At 40.1% G+C, this 16523-nt stretch overlaps 1 protein-coding gene across 2 annotated transcripts in view; it reads right to left on the reverse strand.

The window, feature by feature from the left end:
- Positions 1-16523, reverse strand: part of SMAD2 (SMAD family member 2) — a 41790-nt gene that overhangs the window by 7133 nt on the left and 18134 nt on the right. The window contains exons 2-7 of one of the 2 annotated variants that reach the window (XM_010160705.1): positions 9703-9792; positions 8365-8558; positions 7763-7897; positions 4546-4620; positions 2983-3036; positions 1707-1919 (exon numbers count right to left, since the gene is read on the reverse strand). In XM_010160705.1, coding sequence (XP_010159007.1) covers positions 1707-1919; positions 2983-3036; positions 4546-4620; positions 7763-7897; positions 8365-8558; positions 9703-9792 — 761 coding nt within the window. The remainder of the gene's footprint in view (positions 1-1706; positions 1920-2982; positions 3037-4545; positions 4621-7762; positions 7898-8364; positions 8559-9702; positions 9793-16523) is intronic. The other variant, XM_010160707.1, reaches the window with a different exon arrangement.

Below are 16523 nucleotides of genomic sequence, written 5' to 3' on the forward strand. Positions count from 1 at the left end.
GAGAGCTGGACACAGAACTGCAGGGGGGGTGCCTCATGAGAGTGGAGTAGGGAATCTCCTCCTTCAACCTGCTGGTCACTCTGCTCCGAATGTAGCCCAGGATATGGTTGGCTTTTTGAGCTGCCAGCACACACGGCTGGGTCATGTCGCCCCAGCCCATGTGCAGGTCCTCGCATTTGACCATGCTGAATTTCAGGACAATTGCACTGGCCCACCTCTGAAGGTCCCTCTGGATCGCATCCCTTCCCTCCAGCATGTCACCGCACCACACAGTTTGGTGTCATCAGCAAACTTGCTGAGGGTGCACTCGCTCCCACCGTCCACGTCACTGACAAAGATGCTGAACAGCACCGGTCCCAATCCTGACCCCTGAGGAACGCTGCTCATCACCGGTCTCCACTCAGACATGGAGCCGTTGACCACAGCTGAGTGTGACCATCCAGCCAGTTCCTTGTCTGCTGAGCAGCCCATCCATCAAATCTATGTCTCTCCAACATAGAGACAAGGGCGTCATGTGCAACATGTCAAACGCTTTGTACAAGTCCAGGTAGATTACATGGGCTGCCAGACCACCCTGACTTCTCAAATATGATGCATAGAGGTTTCACAACCTCAACTGCCAGTTCCCTCAGGACCCGTGGATGTATTCCATCAGGTCCCATGGACTTGTGCACCTTCAGGTTCCTCAGGTGTTCCTGAACCTGATCCTCTCTAACTTTGGGAGGTTCTCCATTCTCCCACTCCCTGTCCCTGCCTTCCATGACTTGGGCAGTGTGACTGGAGCACTTGCTGGTGAAGGCTGAGGCAAAAAAGTATTTGAGTAAGTCAGCCTCTTTGGCACAGAGTGAGTCATAAGGTTCTACAAAAAATATTGAACTTTTAAAATTTTTACTGAAAACAAAAAAATCTTGAGAACGTTGCTAAAGAAAAGAATCCAGAAAAAAACAGTTTATTGAAGAACTTAAAAGTCAAGATCCTGCATTGTGGAAATCAATATTCTTTATTACAAAAAAAAAAATCTTGATCACGTTGAAACAATGTGTCAGCTCAATGGCAGCTTCTCCCATCTCAGAAAATAATTCAAGAGGTACTCCCAATGTCCATTCTGCATTTTATACATTAGAATAAATGAAGCAATATAGCTGATATTTTGTAATTAAAGTTTAAATTTCAATTATAAGCTACTCTGAATATAAATGCTACCCAGGGCAGAATGGTCCAACAAGGAGCCTGAAAGAGAAAAAAACTGCCCTTTGGGATTCTTTGGCACACGAAGTTTTTCCAGAAGCAGAGAACAGCAGTGTGAGCAACAGCCATCCCATACAGTGGAGTGGCTTCCTCCAGTGCCACTCTCAGACCCTGACAGCTGTGACTGCTGCTGCCACCAACATAGTGACTACTGACTGAAGAAAGGCAGCTCCTTTCGGCTCCAGCCATTGCTAAATCTCTTCCCAACTGCATCTGAGTGTGGTAGCAGAAGCTGTTGCATTTATCCCTGATTTCAGAAGTGATGACCTGTGTGTCTTTTCATTTCTATCCTTAGAAAGAAACCAAGCTCTCCCTGACAAGCTTCAAGAGAGAAGTTCAATGTCTGGCTGCACAAGGGTGACATGATCCCAACCCACAAATCTGCCCATGCTATGTGGATCATTCTAGGTAATTTAATGGCTAAAATTAAATATTTTTTAAAAATCATAGACTTTTACCTATGTGTCGCCTTGTCATTTCCACTGTAGCATTTCTGTTTACATTGGAAAGCAGACCTAGACAAAATCGTTCTGAATTTGATGGATCTGTAAAGCCATCTACAGTCAGGGAAGGCTGTGATGCATGGAAGGTTTCTCCCACTCTTTGATTCAATTCATAGTATGCTATTGAACACCAAAACGCAGGCTCCGAGTAAGTAACTGGTTGCAAGTCTAAAAAAAAAATTTTTAAGAAACAAGCTTAACACACAATTTGAAGCTGAAAAGAAATCCCTCTGTCGTGTTATTTATCTCTTCCAGAAACAGTGGTCGGTTGTCCCCTCAAACTACTCAAATGATATTTTGTTTGCTGTCACTTTTACCCACCCAGCAAACAGAATGGAATTCAATGTTCCACACGAGGGGAGGAGGAGGAGGGGAAGGAGTGATCTAATCTGACCACAGCTCATGTAGTTCAGTACTCGCATTTTGCTCAGCAAAATTATTAAGCTAATGTTACTGTGAGTGCCAGACACTGAGACATTTCTGTTGCCTTTCTGTAACCTGCCAACATTTTGGCAATGTTAAAGCAAAGATTGAACTATCACACACTGAACCACGCAAAGGAAAAATATTAACATGAAAATGATGTTCCCTTATATTACACTGTATCTTGTACTGCCTCTTTACCTAAAGGCAACCCTAAGCTCCTTTCACTCTCCCCTACTAGAGCTCAGTATCTTCCCTGTGCATCTTCAGCTTTTCCAGCGCTGCTTCCCCTTTTTACCTACCCTAATTACTCACTCAGTGTTCTGAACAGCATTTTCCTGTCACCATTCCTTAAACAAACCCCAGGGAATCTGATCTTCCTGAGGCATTTATACAGACCCACAGCAATGGCACCTGATCAAAGCAGGTGGGCAACTATGTGGGAGCAACAACTGTGTTGTGGTCACAGGTGACACAATACATGAGAAGAGCAGCAAAGCACACATACAAGGGAGACAGCAAGTCTGGGCAGCACTACTGACAGACTAGTGTCCTTTAAACTACTGCATAAATGTTGTTCCTGGACACACAACCATATTATTCTTTCTCTTTGCTAGAACCTCAACAGTTACAGAAATAAAGTCATTCTTAAGTCCTTAAACCAGACCTATTATGTTCATCATCAGGAAGTCAACCCAACAGTCTCCTCCTAATACAGCTCCTACTTTTCTAAAGTATATTTTAACATAATTATATATATAAAGACTCATCACACACAGAGAAACAATTAAAAGCATTTCCAGCTTACCCAGGCTATGATTAACTGGGGAGAGAGTACTAGGAGACAGCTCTGCTGGAGATCCTGTTGAAGCAATACAGATTGTTTCAGAGCAAATTATTCTCATTATTTCAGGTATGACCATTATCTAGACACTAGTTTTACATTAAAATTCTTTAGAATAGGAAACCTCAGAAATCCTACAACCAGTTTTCCAGCATGCCACATGCTTATTCTAAATTAAAATTACATTTAATTTTCCAGACTCCTGGGAACCTACCCCTCCTCGTAAAGATTCAACCAACATCTCAGTATTGTATTTGGCAGAGCTCTCACTTCATGCACACTCATAGAATCACAGAATGGTTTGGGTTGGAAGGGACCTTAAAGATCATCTAGTCCCACCCCCCCTGCCATGGGCAGGGACACCTTCCACTAGACCAGGTTGCTCCAAGCCTCATCCAGCCTGGCCTTGAAGACATCCAGGGATGGGGCATCCACAACATCTCTGGGCAACCTGTTCCAGTGCCTCACCACCCTCTCCATGAAGAACTTCTTCCTGATATCTAATCTAAACCCTCCCCACTACACTCTGTGTAGTGAAGAAAGTAGTGACTTCTTCACCAATCCAGTGAAAAAAAGCTAAGAAAAATAGCTAAAAAAGCTAAGCTAAGGATGAGAAGATATTACCTCTCTGTTTTCAAAGGACTGTGTTTATCTCTAGAAAAGAACAAGCTCTATTTCCTCATTTGAGGAAATTATTCTTCCCTGAAAGGAAGAAGGAAAAAACTCAGAAAAACACAAACTCTCCAACACAGTTTGTGCACTAGCAGGCAAAATACAGAGAGGCCTTGCACAGACACATTCCTACAATGCCTGCTGAGGTTAGGTGTTTTTAATTAAGGTATCTATTGTCACACAGTGGGAAAATATAGCAGTTCTTGCAACTAGTGCAGTTGATGCCAATTAACTGAAAAAGGTTACTAACATTAGCTAACCAAACACACGCTCAAGTCTGCCAGCAGATAGCAGGAGGTTCTTACCCAGCTTTGGCCAAGTCCAAGGCCAACAAGATGAACTACAAACCCTTTCATAGACAGGCACACATCCTTAACATTCCTACTACTCTTTCAATAGGGCCTTCCACACAAGAATTAATTTGAAACATGGCAGAAGAGATAAGGTTGTCAGAGTTGAGACAGGTTCTCAAAATGCAGCATTTCTGTAACTTGTTTAGGCCAACAGACCATTTTCCCTTAATGACCCTGCTTGCAGAAGGCAGACGTAGGGGTAGGTTGAGACCAGTCAGCTATTAAAACATGTTTTAAGGCTTTCTGATGAAGACTTTATTAGACCTGTATGTTTGGTTATGAAACAAAAAATGTACTTGACAGGGCACACAATGTTTTAAAAGCATTCCTCTAGCAAAATCCTATTTTGTTCACACAAGATTGAAAGCGGTATTTTAAACAGAAAACACCAGGTTCTACAGGGGGCTACTGCCACCATTGTTTGGGCTGAATTCACACTGCTGTGCAGAAGGATCACGACTAGTAATCCCAAGTCTTGAAAGCAGTGAAAAATAAATGTTACCCGTATCCATGCTTTGGTTCAACTGCTGGTCACTCGTTTCTCCATCTTCACTGATGTATCCTGGAGGTGGTGTTTCTGTCAAAAAGAAAGGAAAAAAAAAATCCACCCATTGGTTCAATGACTGGTGAAATTTCGATTTAGCAATTGGGGTATTTGTCCTCGAGTCTTCAGGAACTCCATAGGATACCTGAACGATGAATTAGAATTAGATTTTGCTGTCCCTTTTTTCCTTTCAGCATGACCTCAAACCCATTATCTGCGTTACTATCTGCGTAAAATGTATCATCTCTTGTATGCCAGTCAATTGCTCAAATGTGTTATATAATTAAGAGACAATTCTTGTTTGTTCCATTTCAGACAAGATACTTTCACTACAGTGAGTAACAATTTTGCAGTTGTGATCAACAGCTTTCACATTTAGTAGAACTGGAAAAAAAACAACCCATCTGGTGACTTCCTACAAAAAAAAGTGAGCTGTCTTTATGTAGTAGAGCTGACAGATCAGATAACCTTTAAATCTAGCAACTTCTGTAAGGTGTGGGAGGGTATTTTTCAGTTCAGTCCCCAAACCTATTTTTCTTCTATACCCAACAGCTGATTTCACTCATTGATGATATCTGTATTATCTAACTAGTTACCCTGCAGAAGCTTTATCATTACTTCCAAGATCTATTAAAATGATTACCTGTTCTTTTAGCTAGCTTTCTTTAAAGAAAGATGGGAGTTTCACAGAACAAAGTAAATTCAGTAACAAGTTTGAAGCATTCTGGTATTAGAAACTGTGTCTAATTCCACAGAAATATCTGCAAAACCCAGGAGAGTACTGTTGTTCCTTTTCTCCATTCAAAATGTACTTTGTAATCCAGATAATGAGTTAACCAACTGCCTTTCAGGAAATCATTTTCTTTGAACTGGACAAATGTCTTTTCCTATATATTAAAGGCAAAACCTGGATTTCTTTAGTGAAAGTGTTTGAAGCTGACTATTATCTTTGCAATCACCTTAGAATTGTCTCTCATACATCCAAGAGATTAAACACATTTAATTACATTATTGCCAAACAACAGAAATTTAAAGGTAAAGCCTTTTTCTTAATAATTAAAATAAAATTATATCAAGTAACATGTCTGAGATTTACGGCAATATGCAACATAGTAAGATCAGAAGGAAGTCAGCCAGAGGAAACTAGATTAAGTCAGTTGATTAAATAAAAATGAACCGACAGATTTAGATCTTTGGTTCATTCTGTAAAACTAGTGTGCTAAATATGGATGTGACAAAATTTAAGTGAGAATTGAAAAGGAAGATGAAGGGAAATCTTTACTAACCAGAACTATGAAGACAGAAATCATACCTGTTTTGAACATTTTTATAGAATTCATTGCAATAAAGTGGACTCCACCCATTCCCAAACCATTTGTTATAGTAAAGCCCACAGCCATGGTAAAAGGTCAATAACCATTTCCAATCCAACCCACGCCTCCTGTTTCCAGTTGCTAATCTAGGCTTTTTGGCACAGATTATTTTCCATATCTAGTCTCTGTCTGAACAGAGAAGGTTTCCTCCACCTGGTACTATTAATACCCTTTCAATGTCAGAGGTTGAGCACCACCACAGCTGGAAATAAACGCCCAAGTGTGGCATTAAAAATTCTTAGAGCCTGAATGCTGCCAGAAGTTTGGATAATGCAGCTCAACAATTCCTGAAAGGGAACATAAAACCTCAAAGGCCATTCTGCACCTTCACGATCACCATCCTTCCAGGTGTAGGTGAAACCAACCTCCCTGTAGGAGGAGTATTGAGTGTACTGTGGTGCCAAACAGGAAGGCCTGTTAGTCTGGCCTCACGTTAAAGAAAGCGGTTCCCTGCAGCAGGCTGTCAAGGCACACAAGACTTATCAGAACCTAGTTAAGTATTCAAGATTAAGTTAGCAAGGTCAAATAAAGTAAGATGCCATGATATGAATATGGCATGAGGGTGTCAGTGACAAAGAGAAGGAGGCAAGGTGTGGTTAGCTGCATAAACATTTGAAGATCATGTGAATACTCTGCAATCACCTTGAACAGACTTCCTGCAAATAACGACCTAGTTGCTTTAGCTCATTCCCATAGCACTGGGTTTTCAAACGTGGCTTTCCAGTAAGTTGTTTGTGAATGCTATCAAATGTTCTCAGACATGAGTCAAAAAAACCATACAGAAGTTAAGAAAGCAACACTAACTTCTAGCACCTTAAATTGCTCTTTAAAGATCTGCTGTCCCTAAGTGGCAACAAACATGGCAAAAATTAAACAAATGAGATCAGATTAATTTAAATTTTTTTGGTGCCATTTCAATTATTGGATACATTTAAAGAAGACTCAAGCAACATCCTGTTGAAGGCATGTAGATACAGTTTGTACATTGCACGTATTTGAGTTTCAAGGCAGTGATTCTTCCAGAGAGTGCAGATCTGAATCTTCAGCTTGCTCGTAACATAGCTGTATTAAACATTTATGAGAAAACTTCAGCTTTGCTTGGTTTTACACTCCAGGCAACTTCCTGAGGAGATAGGAAACAGGAAGTTGGGGCAGGAAACAAAGGTCACTGATTTTGTATTTCAAAAAGGGTACAGGCATTCGGGTGCACTGTAGCAGATTAGTCTTGGAATTTGTTTTGGTGTGGGGAAGAGGCAAAGAGGGGGAGGAGGAGTTCTTCAAGAGTGCAATACTGTTACGTTGTTCTTTCATACTAAAAAGACAAAACTGTATGCACGCAAAGGTAACAAATACTTAAAGCAGACCCTGATCCATCGTGAACTACACATCAAAACACTTTTTCAGTCACTGTTTTGCAACCACATACTACACATGGTGAAATTGAGGAGCAGTTTACTACTCAATCTACAGTCAACTGCATTTGGCAACACCTATATGTTTGGAAAACAGGCTTAAAGCGTAAGGTGAAGGTCTATTTTGTATTCATTAGCATTCTGAATCTTAAATAAGCTATTGAAACGAAGTAAGCTATTGTGAAACCACAGCAATGTGTTTTCACGCATTCCCATGTTCTGCAAATAAGTGTCAGATATTTTCCATTGGAATTAATACAAGAAATCAACTAGATTTAATTTACTGGTGCATCTTCAATTAAATTGATCACTTAGGAGGATGAAATTACCATATTTGATCCAGTGGCACAATGTTAAGTGTACCGTTTACGGTGGGAGTAAAGAAAATACCTGGTATGTAATTGCTCTGTGGTTCAATTCCAGCTGGAAAGTTAGTGTTTTCAGGAATGGAATGGGTATAGTCATCGAGAGGCGGAAGCTCCGTTAGAATCTCAGTGTGCCGTGGCACTAGTACAGGAGGCAATACTGGAAAAGCAAAATTCAATGTATTAGTAAGACCTTCAAAATACATACTTCTACAACCTAAAAGAAAAAAAATAATCTAAACCATTTAACAATATCTTAATATGTTTTTAAATTTTCTGAGACTCAGTACCATTACTAACTAGAAGAGTCAGATTCCAGAGGTGTCTCTTCAGTGAGACTATTCCACTTCTCTATTCTCCTTTTCAGCCTGGATCCTACTGAGCCAGCTGGAAACTGCCAGCAGTACTGGAAGTGTTTATCAGGGGTATTCAACACATTTGTAAAGATTTTTCAATATCTTTACTATAAAAGACTTCCAGGGAATGGTGTTATCAAAAGCTGTAGCTCTAAGAATCTCATACTTCTGGGAAAATAAAGCACCATCTTTCTCTATTTTTCATTTAAAAGGTTATGCTGAACAAGTACGTACAGACGTTGATACAGAAAGTCAGAAGCAGTCCTCCTACCTGGTGTCTCCACTCTCTGGTAGTGGTAAGGGTTTACACATACTTCATCCTTTTTAAGGTTAAAAGCATATTCACAGTTTTCAATTGCTTTAAGTTCGTGGTGACTGTGAAGATCTGGCCAGCGCCACAAACGACAGTAAATAACATGCGGTAATCCTTTACGATGAGATACCTGTAGACGGCCATCGAGAGATCTACATGGGAAAGATGTTGAGAAGTATTTACAGACTGCACGCTGCCTCTTAATCATTCAAGCAACAGTGTACATACATGGGATGGGTAGTTTATGTATTCTCAGAATTCAGTAGACTGACACTGTTAGTGACATTTATACTCTTGTTAAAAGGCTTCAGATGTGATAAAAATGACGGTATCAAGCAGTGTCTTAACGTATTTTTGAGCTGCTCAAATTATTGCCAGTGAATTTAGAGTTCATTAAAAGCCACTTTACCTCCAACCAAGTATTTAGGATGATTGCTCCATATATATATATATATTTTTTTTTAATGCATAAGACAGTCGTTAAAAATAGAATAAATAAAAAAAGCACAGACTTCATAGTCCCTTCCGCTGCTAAACCTCAAGGCTTTGCTGTGGCATGGATGCTTTATGGCTTTAAGCATAAGAATTCCCACACGACTGCAAATAAGCCCATAAGCAGTCAGCTGCCCAAGTGATCCACATGGCAGTATAACTGTAATGCAAAAAGCATGAATGCACATCTTGTAAGTTTATCTTCTTGAGTTCATCTGCCTTGCTACCAGCTGAAAATGTTTTGCTAGTTTTAAGACAGACTGCACAAATGCAGATGTTTATGATCGTTATGGGATGGGAGACAAACCTCAATACACAAATCAAGTAATGTGACATGAAAAAATAAAGACCCTGTTTAGAATTTGCCCACCATTAACTACTGAAGAATGTACAAACAATACTTTAGTAGCTTGTATCTGAGCCAATTAGCAAGATTTAACTGAAAGCTTGGGGCATACAAAGCAGTTTAAACACTTTGTAAGATTACGTCTAGAGAAATAAGTATCCCAACTTTGTTAATATAAATACCAAATCACATCAGAGCTTGCATTTAACAAGTCTTCCAATTCTATCAATTGCACTGGCGTGAAAAAGGAATATTCCAGAATTAGAGTTTCATTGGTCAAAACATCAGCTGAGAACACCTGGATTTCTACACCAGCAAGCAAATATTTTAAAATGCTCTACCATGAGAGGCCTAGGAAGCATTTTAGTCTATTTTGCAGCTAAAGCATCCCATTACAGACCCTCCAAATCCAATCCCTCCCACAAGACTTCTGTGATGCGAGAGGGCAGAATATTCACCTGGTTTGTTCAGAGAAGCTGTAAAGGCCTGTTGTATCCCACTGATCTATCGTGTTTGGTGTACTCAGTCCCCAAATTTCAGAGCAAGTGCTGTGCATAAATTGAAAACAAAAACAAAAAATTGATATGAATATGGAACATGGTTATTCAGAACACCATGATGTCAAACATGGAAAAACGTACAAAGTACTTCCTTTCACATAGAAGATAGAGCATTGTTAGACTTGCATTTAAACTGACATCTCATGCTATATTTTCTATATGAAGGAGGCTATCAAAATGGAACACGTGATTCAAGATAAATGATAATGTTTTTTAAAGGTGAACAAGGTCTCTGGTTTTAAGTAGTCAATACAGTTGTAATGTTCCTTAAAACAGGCAAAACTTCCTCAGCCTCTTAACAAAATTCAATTTTAAAGCGTGCTTTCTGGGTTGTTTTTTTGTTTTTGTTTGTTTTTAAACATAAGCTCCCCCAAGACTTCAAACAAAGGCCATGTGTATCTGAAACTGAACAACACAATCAAACTTTCAGGTATCATCACTTAAGCATTAACCTCATTCTCCATGCACATACTAATTTGCTGCTTTACCCAAAGTAGTAAAGTTCAGGCTCCAAAGAAAAGAATGTTAAGACTGATACTTCTCACTGTTTTCTGTACTCTCCTGGATTAAAGACCTAAATATTCTTTTCCACTGACAGAATGATTAACACAGTGTTACAATATAGTATTTTTAGATTTAACTAGAGAACAAGAAAAACTAGGAAATCAAGGAAGAAGAAAGGAGACACAACTGCTTCTTTACCAAACTGGTCAACGACAAGATCACAGTGGTGAAGAAAAAGGATCCTCCGGTGGCAAACACAAACTAAAAGCAGAGCAGATCTGGGCAAAGCGAGAAAACAGCCTGGGATTGTAGATGGGAAGCACGCATTTTCAGAAGTATAAATCAAGCTCAGCACTATCACAAACTTGCTCTGTGACCACTGAAGACTGACAGTTTATTTTACTTAACACACAAATAGACTTCACACCTCAGAAATGAAGAGAATTTGGTTCACAAGCAACTTACAGATCTGCTCCTTTACTACAAAGCCTGAAGTTTGACACCACCTGTAAAGCTAACTGCCTCTGAAAAGTCGCAATAAAGAGAGAATAACTGAAGGTCACCAAACTCCTCGTTTTACATGTAGGCTTTGCTATTTAAATTTAAGCTGCTAAGCTTAGCTAATACTCTGAAAAAGTTTGGATTGAGTGCTCAAGGGAAGAAAAGTGAAACAGATATTTTTATTTATTTCTATTTTTAAACAAAGAAAATTCACTAGTGTTATAAAAAAAAAACCACCCAGCAGACAGCACAGCACTGTACTTAAAACTACTTTCAGGGCTGACAAACACCTCAATTCCACAGTGACTTTAATAAAACATAAGTGTGGGCTACTGACAAAGGGAATGAATGGTTCTTGTCCCCTTCTTGACTGTCCCACACGTTTCATTTCTATGAACTCGCTATCTGACCATAGAACGTGCGGCTGAAAATTAATGTTTTCAGAGTTACCTTTCAGACAGACCAGTTCTTTTATTCACTGTAGAGCTACACAAGCATTACAAAGCAGGATTGAGAATGTAATTTTTGGCAGCAGCCTACATTTATCATAAATAAAAATGTTAAATAAAATACAGCCTTTGACATTTTACTCGTTATGGACACAAGTAAAAATCTTCTACGAGATGACTTTTTGTCTAGTAGAGAGCAGCAGAACCACATGCAACGGCCCTTCCCTGACATATATCCATCTCTTCCAAAGAACCAGTTGTCCTGAGGAAGTTACATCAATCTCTGACACAGGCAGCATCACAGCTCTCCAGAAACAGTGGGCAGGAGAGGGATACTGGCCATCACAGCATCAATAGAGCCTGCAGCTTCTCTTTTTCAGATTCCTAAGACATCTCCAGGCGGTGGGGTGCCAGATGCTGTGTAAGGACTGAAATCATTGCCCTGAAGACACACAGGCAGCCTGTGGGACACCACGAAGCATTTCTGCACTGTACCGTCCTTAAATATGCTCATCACTGTTGCTGGTGAGACACATCATCACACCCATCAAATTAGAAGAACAGTCAGCACCCACAAAGCCTGCTGCATATTAACTGACAGAGTCAGCTCTGACAGCTGACTGCCTTTGAGCACTGGATCCTTTACATGAAGCAGTGCTCCAGAGCTGATGCTGTCACACAGATTACATGTTCCCAAACTGGTGGAGCGCATCACTTGTGATGACAGGACATGATGTGCATTTGCCTCACAAGACTGAAGACAACATATGCAAACGTGAAGTGTTGTAGCCCTTGACAAAGGACAATGAACAGGAACAGTATTTTACATTGCTAAGCTCTTCTCTCTGTAACTATTCAAACTATCAATGCTGACAGCACATTCCATAACCTACAAAAAGACAAAGAGTATCCTGAAGTGACTGCAGGATGGATCCATCTCTTCCAATGAAACTCAGGACACCATGGAGGGAGGGCAGGCCAGAAGTACAGAAAGAGTGATCAATTAGAGCAAAACTGCTCCAATATTCAGCAGCTTACATGACACTCTGTCTTTAAGGATATATGTCTGCTTAGAGCTGGGATTAATATCAAAGTTTTACTGGCTCACCTACACTAGGACTACAGTCCAACTCCAATAACCAACAATCAAAGACTCAAAAGCCTGCAGGAAATCATCTTATGTGATCAATAAAGTCAGCTCAACACAGCTTTTACTGTTCAACTAGAAGAAACATGAGGAAATCCAGCGGTCTCCCCACTTTCCTGCTCACATAAAAGATGCCAGACCCCCCATACCTTCACCCAGACAGTAAACTAGGACTTTAAACATCAAACACACCCCCCAAATTAGAACGAAAGTCCTCACAACCATAAAAGGCACACTCCTTACACAGTGCTTCCATGAAAGGCCACAGTATGTTCATTCATACACACGCAATAGCCCAACATGGAGCAGACACTCCTACTTATCCCAGAAAGGTAGTGTAGTGGCTGGAAAGAGGGTCACTGCATTCTGGAAGAAGTTGAAACAGCCACTAAAACGGAGACAGGAGGCACAGACATTTTACTAGTACAGAATCACTGCCACAAAATACGTAGGAGGCATTCTCACCTAAACCTACCTTTCTGAAGCGTCCCAAATCCCTTGTGATGTGAAAGTCTTATGCCTTAGTCCATAAAGAATTTGGAAGAATGAAGGACTAACATCTGTACTCGTAAGTTGTCTTGTCTGGAAACATTCCCAGGCCCTGGAACATGATCACGTAAGCTAGAAAGCTGCTAGGACATTTCCCAGCACTGGGTCGTGCCAACTGCTGTTCTCCCACACAATTCCCAGGTTTCTGAGTCGGCACACTATCAGGACCACTCGCACTGGGCAGTTCAGATGCAGCAACCCTGTCCTGGTAGCTAAGAGTTTAAGAGTATGGATGGGACAGTCCTGAAGCCACTTGGCCAGGGTGCCTGGGACCATTCCCAGGCATGTTTAATTTATTAGGAGGAAGGCAGCCAAGACATATCACCATTTCACCTTTAGAAAGCAGACTGCCCTCAAACTGAAGTCTAGAAGCACACTTTGGGCGTCATGTTTTACCGAACAGAGGTTTTTTGGGCTTGTGACCTCGCTGCATACTGCAACACTGGCAAGCTATCATTCTCTCCCAAACATAATTTGGCTCCTGCATCCAAGCTGTACTGAAATACACTCCAAAATACAAGCTTAAAGCTAACATACTTCCTCCCACCAGAGTGGACATTTTCATTCCAAAGGCCATTTTCATTGCTGTTCTCAAAAATTTGTCTGTTGACAGAAACAAGGTCAACTATACAAAAGCTCATATTTTTATCTTTTCAACACTATCTTCAGATTAGCAAATCACCATGTTTTGTGGCCTCGAGAACTCCCAGAGCAAGCTTGCTTGACTACTAGATTGCTGATTCTGCAGGGATTTCAGGGATATAAAGCATCAAATTGGCTCAGTTTGCCAGGTGTCTTGAAGCTCCAACAAAAATAGTTTCTTAGAGAAAGGAAAAATGGTCAAAGGATACTTGCAAGGAACAACAACTACTCTTTGAGACTCAGGGATTTTTAGGGAAAAGTGAAATTCTAGCAGACATCTGGTTAAGCTGGTACATATGAAGCCTGGTACAGCTCAGTTGTGCAATTCTTATCTCAGGACTGACCAGAGGACTGATGTGTTGAAGAAAGGGTCAGGCAAATTATCACTATACAGAATCAAAGACAGACAGACCTCTGTTGGAGCCTTTCACTAAGTGGAAAGGGTTGCAAGAGTTGGCATTTCAACCAGACTTTTCATCCGCTTATAAGAAGCAACATTTAGATGATATTGTACAATTCTGGCAAGAAGAATCTTCAATGTGGCTATCAGCATGCAACAGCGCACAGTATGCCTTCACTTATTCCATTTCATCATTTCCTTTAACAGGAAAATCTGAGTTCCAAAAAAACCCTACTCTGGGCAAGAAATTACCTAAACAGCAAAGAGCTGCAGCAGTGCTTGGCAATTTTGAGACAAAGTGCCAAACCAGCCTTTCTTTAGTAAGGCAGAAAATAGTGATACACAGAAGAAAAATGTGCACGCAGGAGAAACTTTGATATATCAAGATAACCAAAAAGTGTTTGTATTGCCTAGTCTACATAACATGGATGATGCTCCCACTCAGCATCAACAGTGCAATCTACCTTCGTGGAATAATAGTACGTATGAACCTACTACAAAACTGGACTATTAAGTCCCAGTTCAAATACAGCTGACCTATTGATCTACCACGAAGAGTGAACATGGACAAATGTGGTTTGTGCCACAATCATGAATAAGCAATATGATTGCTCATTTTAATGGATTTTATCCCTATTGGAGGCATCAAAGTCCATAACAAAATCTGTAATAACCAGATAAAAACTACATGCAATGAAACAGTCTGAAGTAATGCACTGGTCACATTCAAGAGCCCAGAAATACATATGGACATCATCTCGACTGGAACACACTGCGAAAAAATAGATTATTGTATCGGCAATACAATTAGGTGGCAAAGGATGTTGACCCATCTAGGTGAAAAAAAGGAACAGGATAAGGCTGAACAGGATAAGATGATCATTGCCAGCCAGCATATTAATGTTAGTCTGTGACAGTACGACCTCATCTTAGTGAATACAGAAAGACATTTGCATGCTGGCTTGCAGCGGCAGTAATTCTGAGCTGGAAATGTCAGTAGCTGGAGATGCAGCTACACAGAACAATCCACAATCCCCTCAACCACCTCAACCTAGCCGCTACATTAGGTTCAGATTTTCAGCACGTACTGATGTACTGATTTGCAGATCCAAGGAAGTATGTGCAAGTACTGTCCAAATAGCCATGACCAGAGCATCAAACAAGCTGGTGGCTACACATGGCACTACACAAACTCCAGCACATTCCTGTACTTTCCCCAAGTGCATTTACAAAACCAGGGATAAAGGTGGTAGGTCTTGTCATCAACATTTGGATTTATAGAGATAAGGCTTAGGCTGGTAGTTTGTATATTACGGGTTGTTGTTATTATGAATTTATTACCATTTTTTACTTAGACACAGAACGAACAAAGCAACTATCCCACCACTAACACTATTTACAGTACTTGCAGTGCTTTAAGTACTTTTTGTACTAAATAAAGTGCTTGCAACACGTACAACATCAGACGAAAAGCAGACAGAATGACTTCAAAGATATTTACATATCAAGTACCAGAAACTCTGTACAGAAGTTGTTAAATATTGTCACAATTCATGCATAACTGCAATTCCACTTTCTTCTTCAAAGTCTTGAAAAGTGGAACAGTTCTGAAGAAGCTAAAATGCACAGTTCAATTGACAGCCTCCTCTTTACCTGAAGTGGTAGCACAAGAAAGACAGCAAATAAAACCTTAAATGAAAATTGTATCATGCTCATCAAAGCCCTTATTATACAGGATCAGTACAGAATAGTCTTGGACACTTAACTTACTTATTTGTAAAGCGTTATGTTGAACCCGTAACATTTCTCCTGAATTTTTCATATCTCTCAGAACCTACAGCCTCTAGCAAGTGTGCAAGCCCAAGTTCAAGGCAATATTCTTCATTCATCTTCCTCCTGCATCTTATAAGCACAAGTCTTTCTGCCACTGAATCCAATTTGTCTGCCCCTACATTTTCTGAGGCATTTCTAGTGCTGGAGCTGTGACTGAAACAAAATATAATTCAAACTGCGACAGTACCCCATTTATCTTTTTAAATGGGAGACAAACATTAATTTTCAAATTCTAGAATTCTAATGTGAGCCTGACCTTCATTTTCACTCACGTTTTCACTCAAAGGCTAAACAAAAGAAAAATGCAGTGAGAAGATGATGGTTTCACGTGAATTAGCGAAGTTCACACTAACAGCTTTATACCATCATCCTAACATTTACAGGACTTGCTACCTTGACTGAGATTTTTGTCAAGGGGACAGAAAAGAGGTGCAGAACTTCCTTCAAGAGCTACACGAAGCTATCCAAAATGGAGTAACAGCAGTAAGAAGTAGTCACTAGATTCATGGAAATTTATTTTCTCATTAAAATTAGGCAAATTCCATTGCTCTAACATTGCTTATAGCCACTTATGTAAAATCTTCCTGACTAAACAGGTTATAGTCTAGAGATTGAACCTTGCATACCAACATTTTGGACTGTTTAGGGTTTTTTTTTTTTTTAAATATTGCTTTGAAAGATCTTAAATCCTAGG

The sequence above is a fragment of the Eurypyga helias genome, unplaced genomic scaffold (genome assembly GCF_000690775.1).
Source record: "Eurypyga helias isolate BGI_N326 unplaced genomic scaffold, ASM69077v1 scaffold14161, whole genome shotgun sequence".
In the NCBI taxonomy this organism is placed as follows: domain Eukaryota; kingdom Metazoa; phylum Chordata; class Aves; order Eurypygiformes; family Eurypygidae; genus Eurypyga; species Eurypyga helias.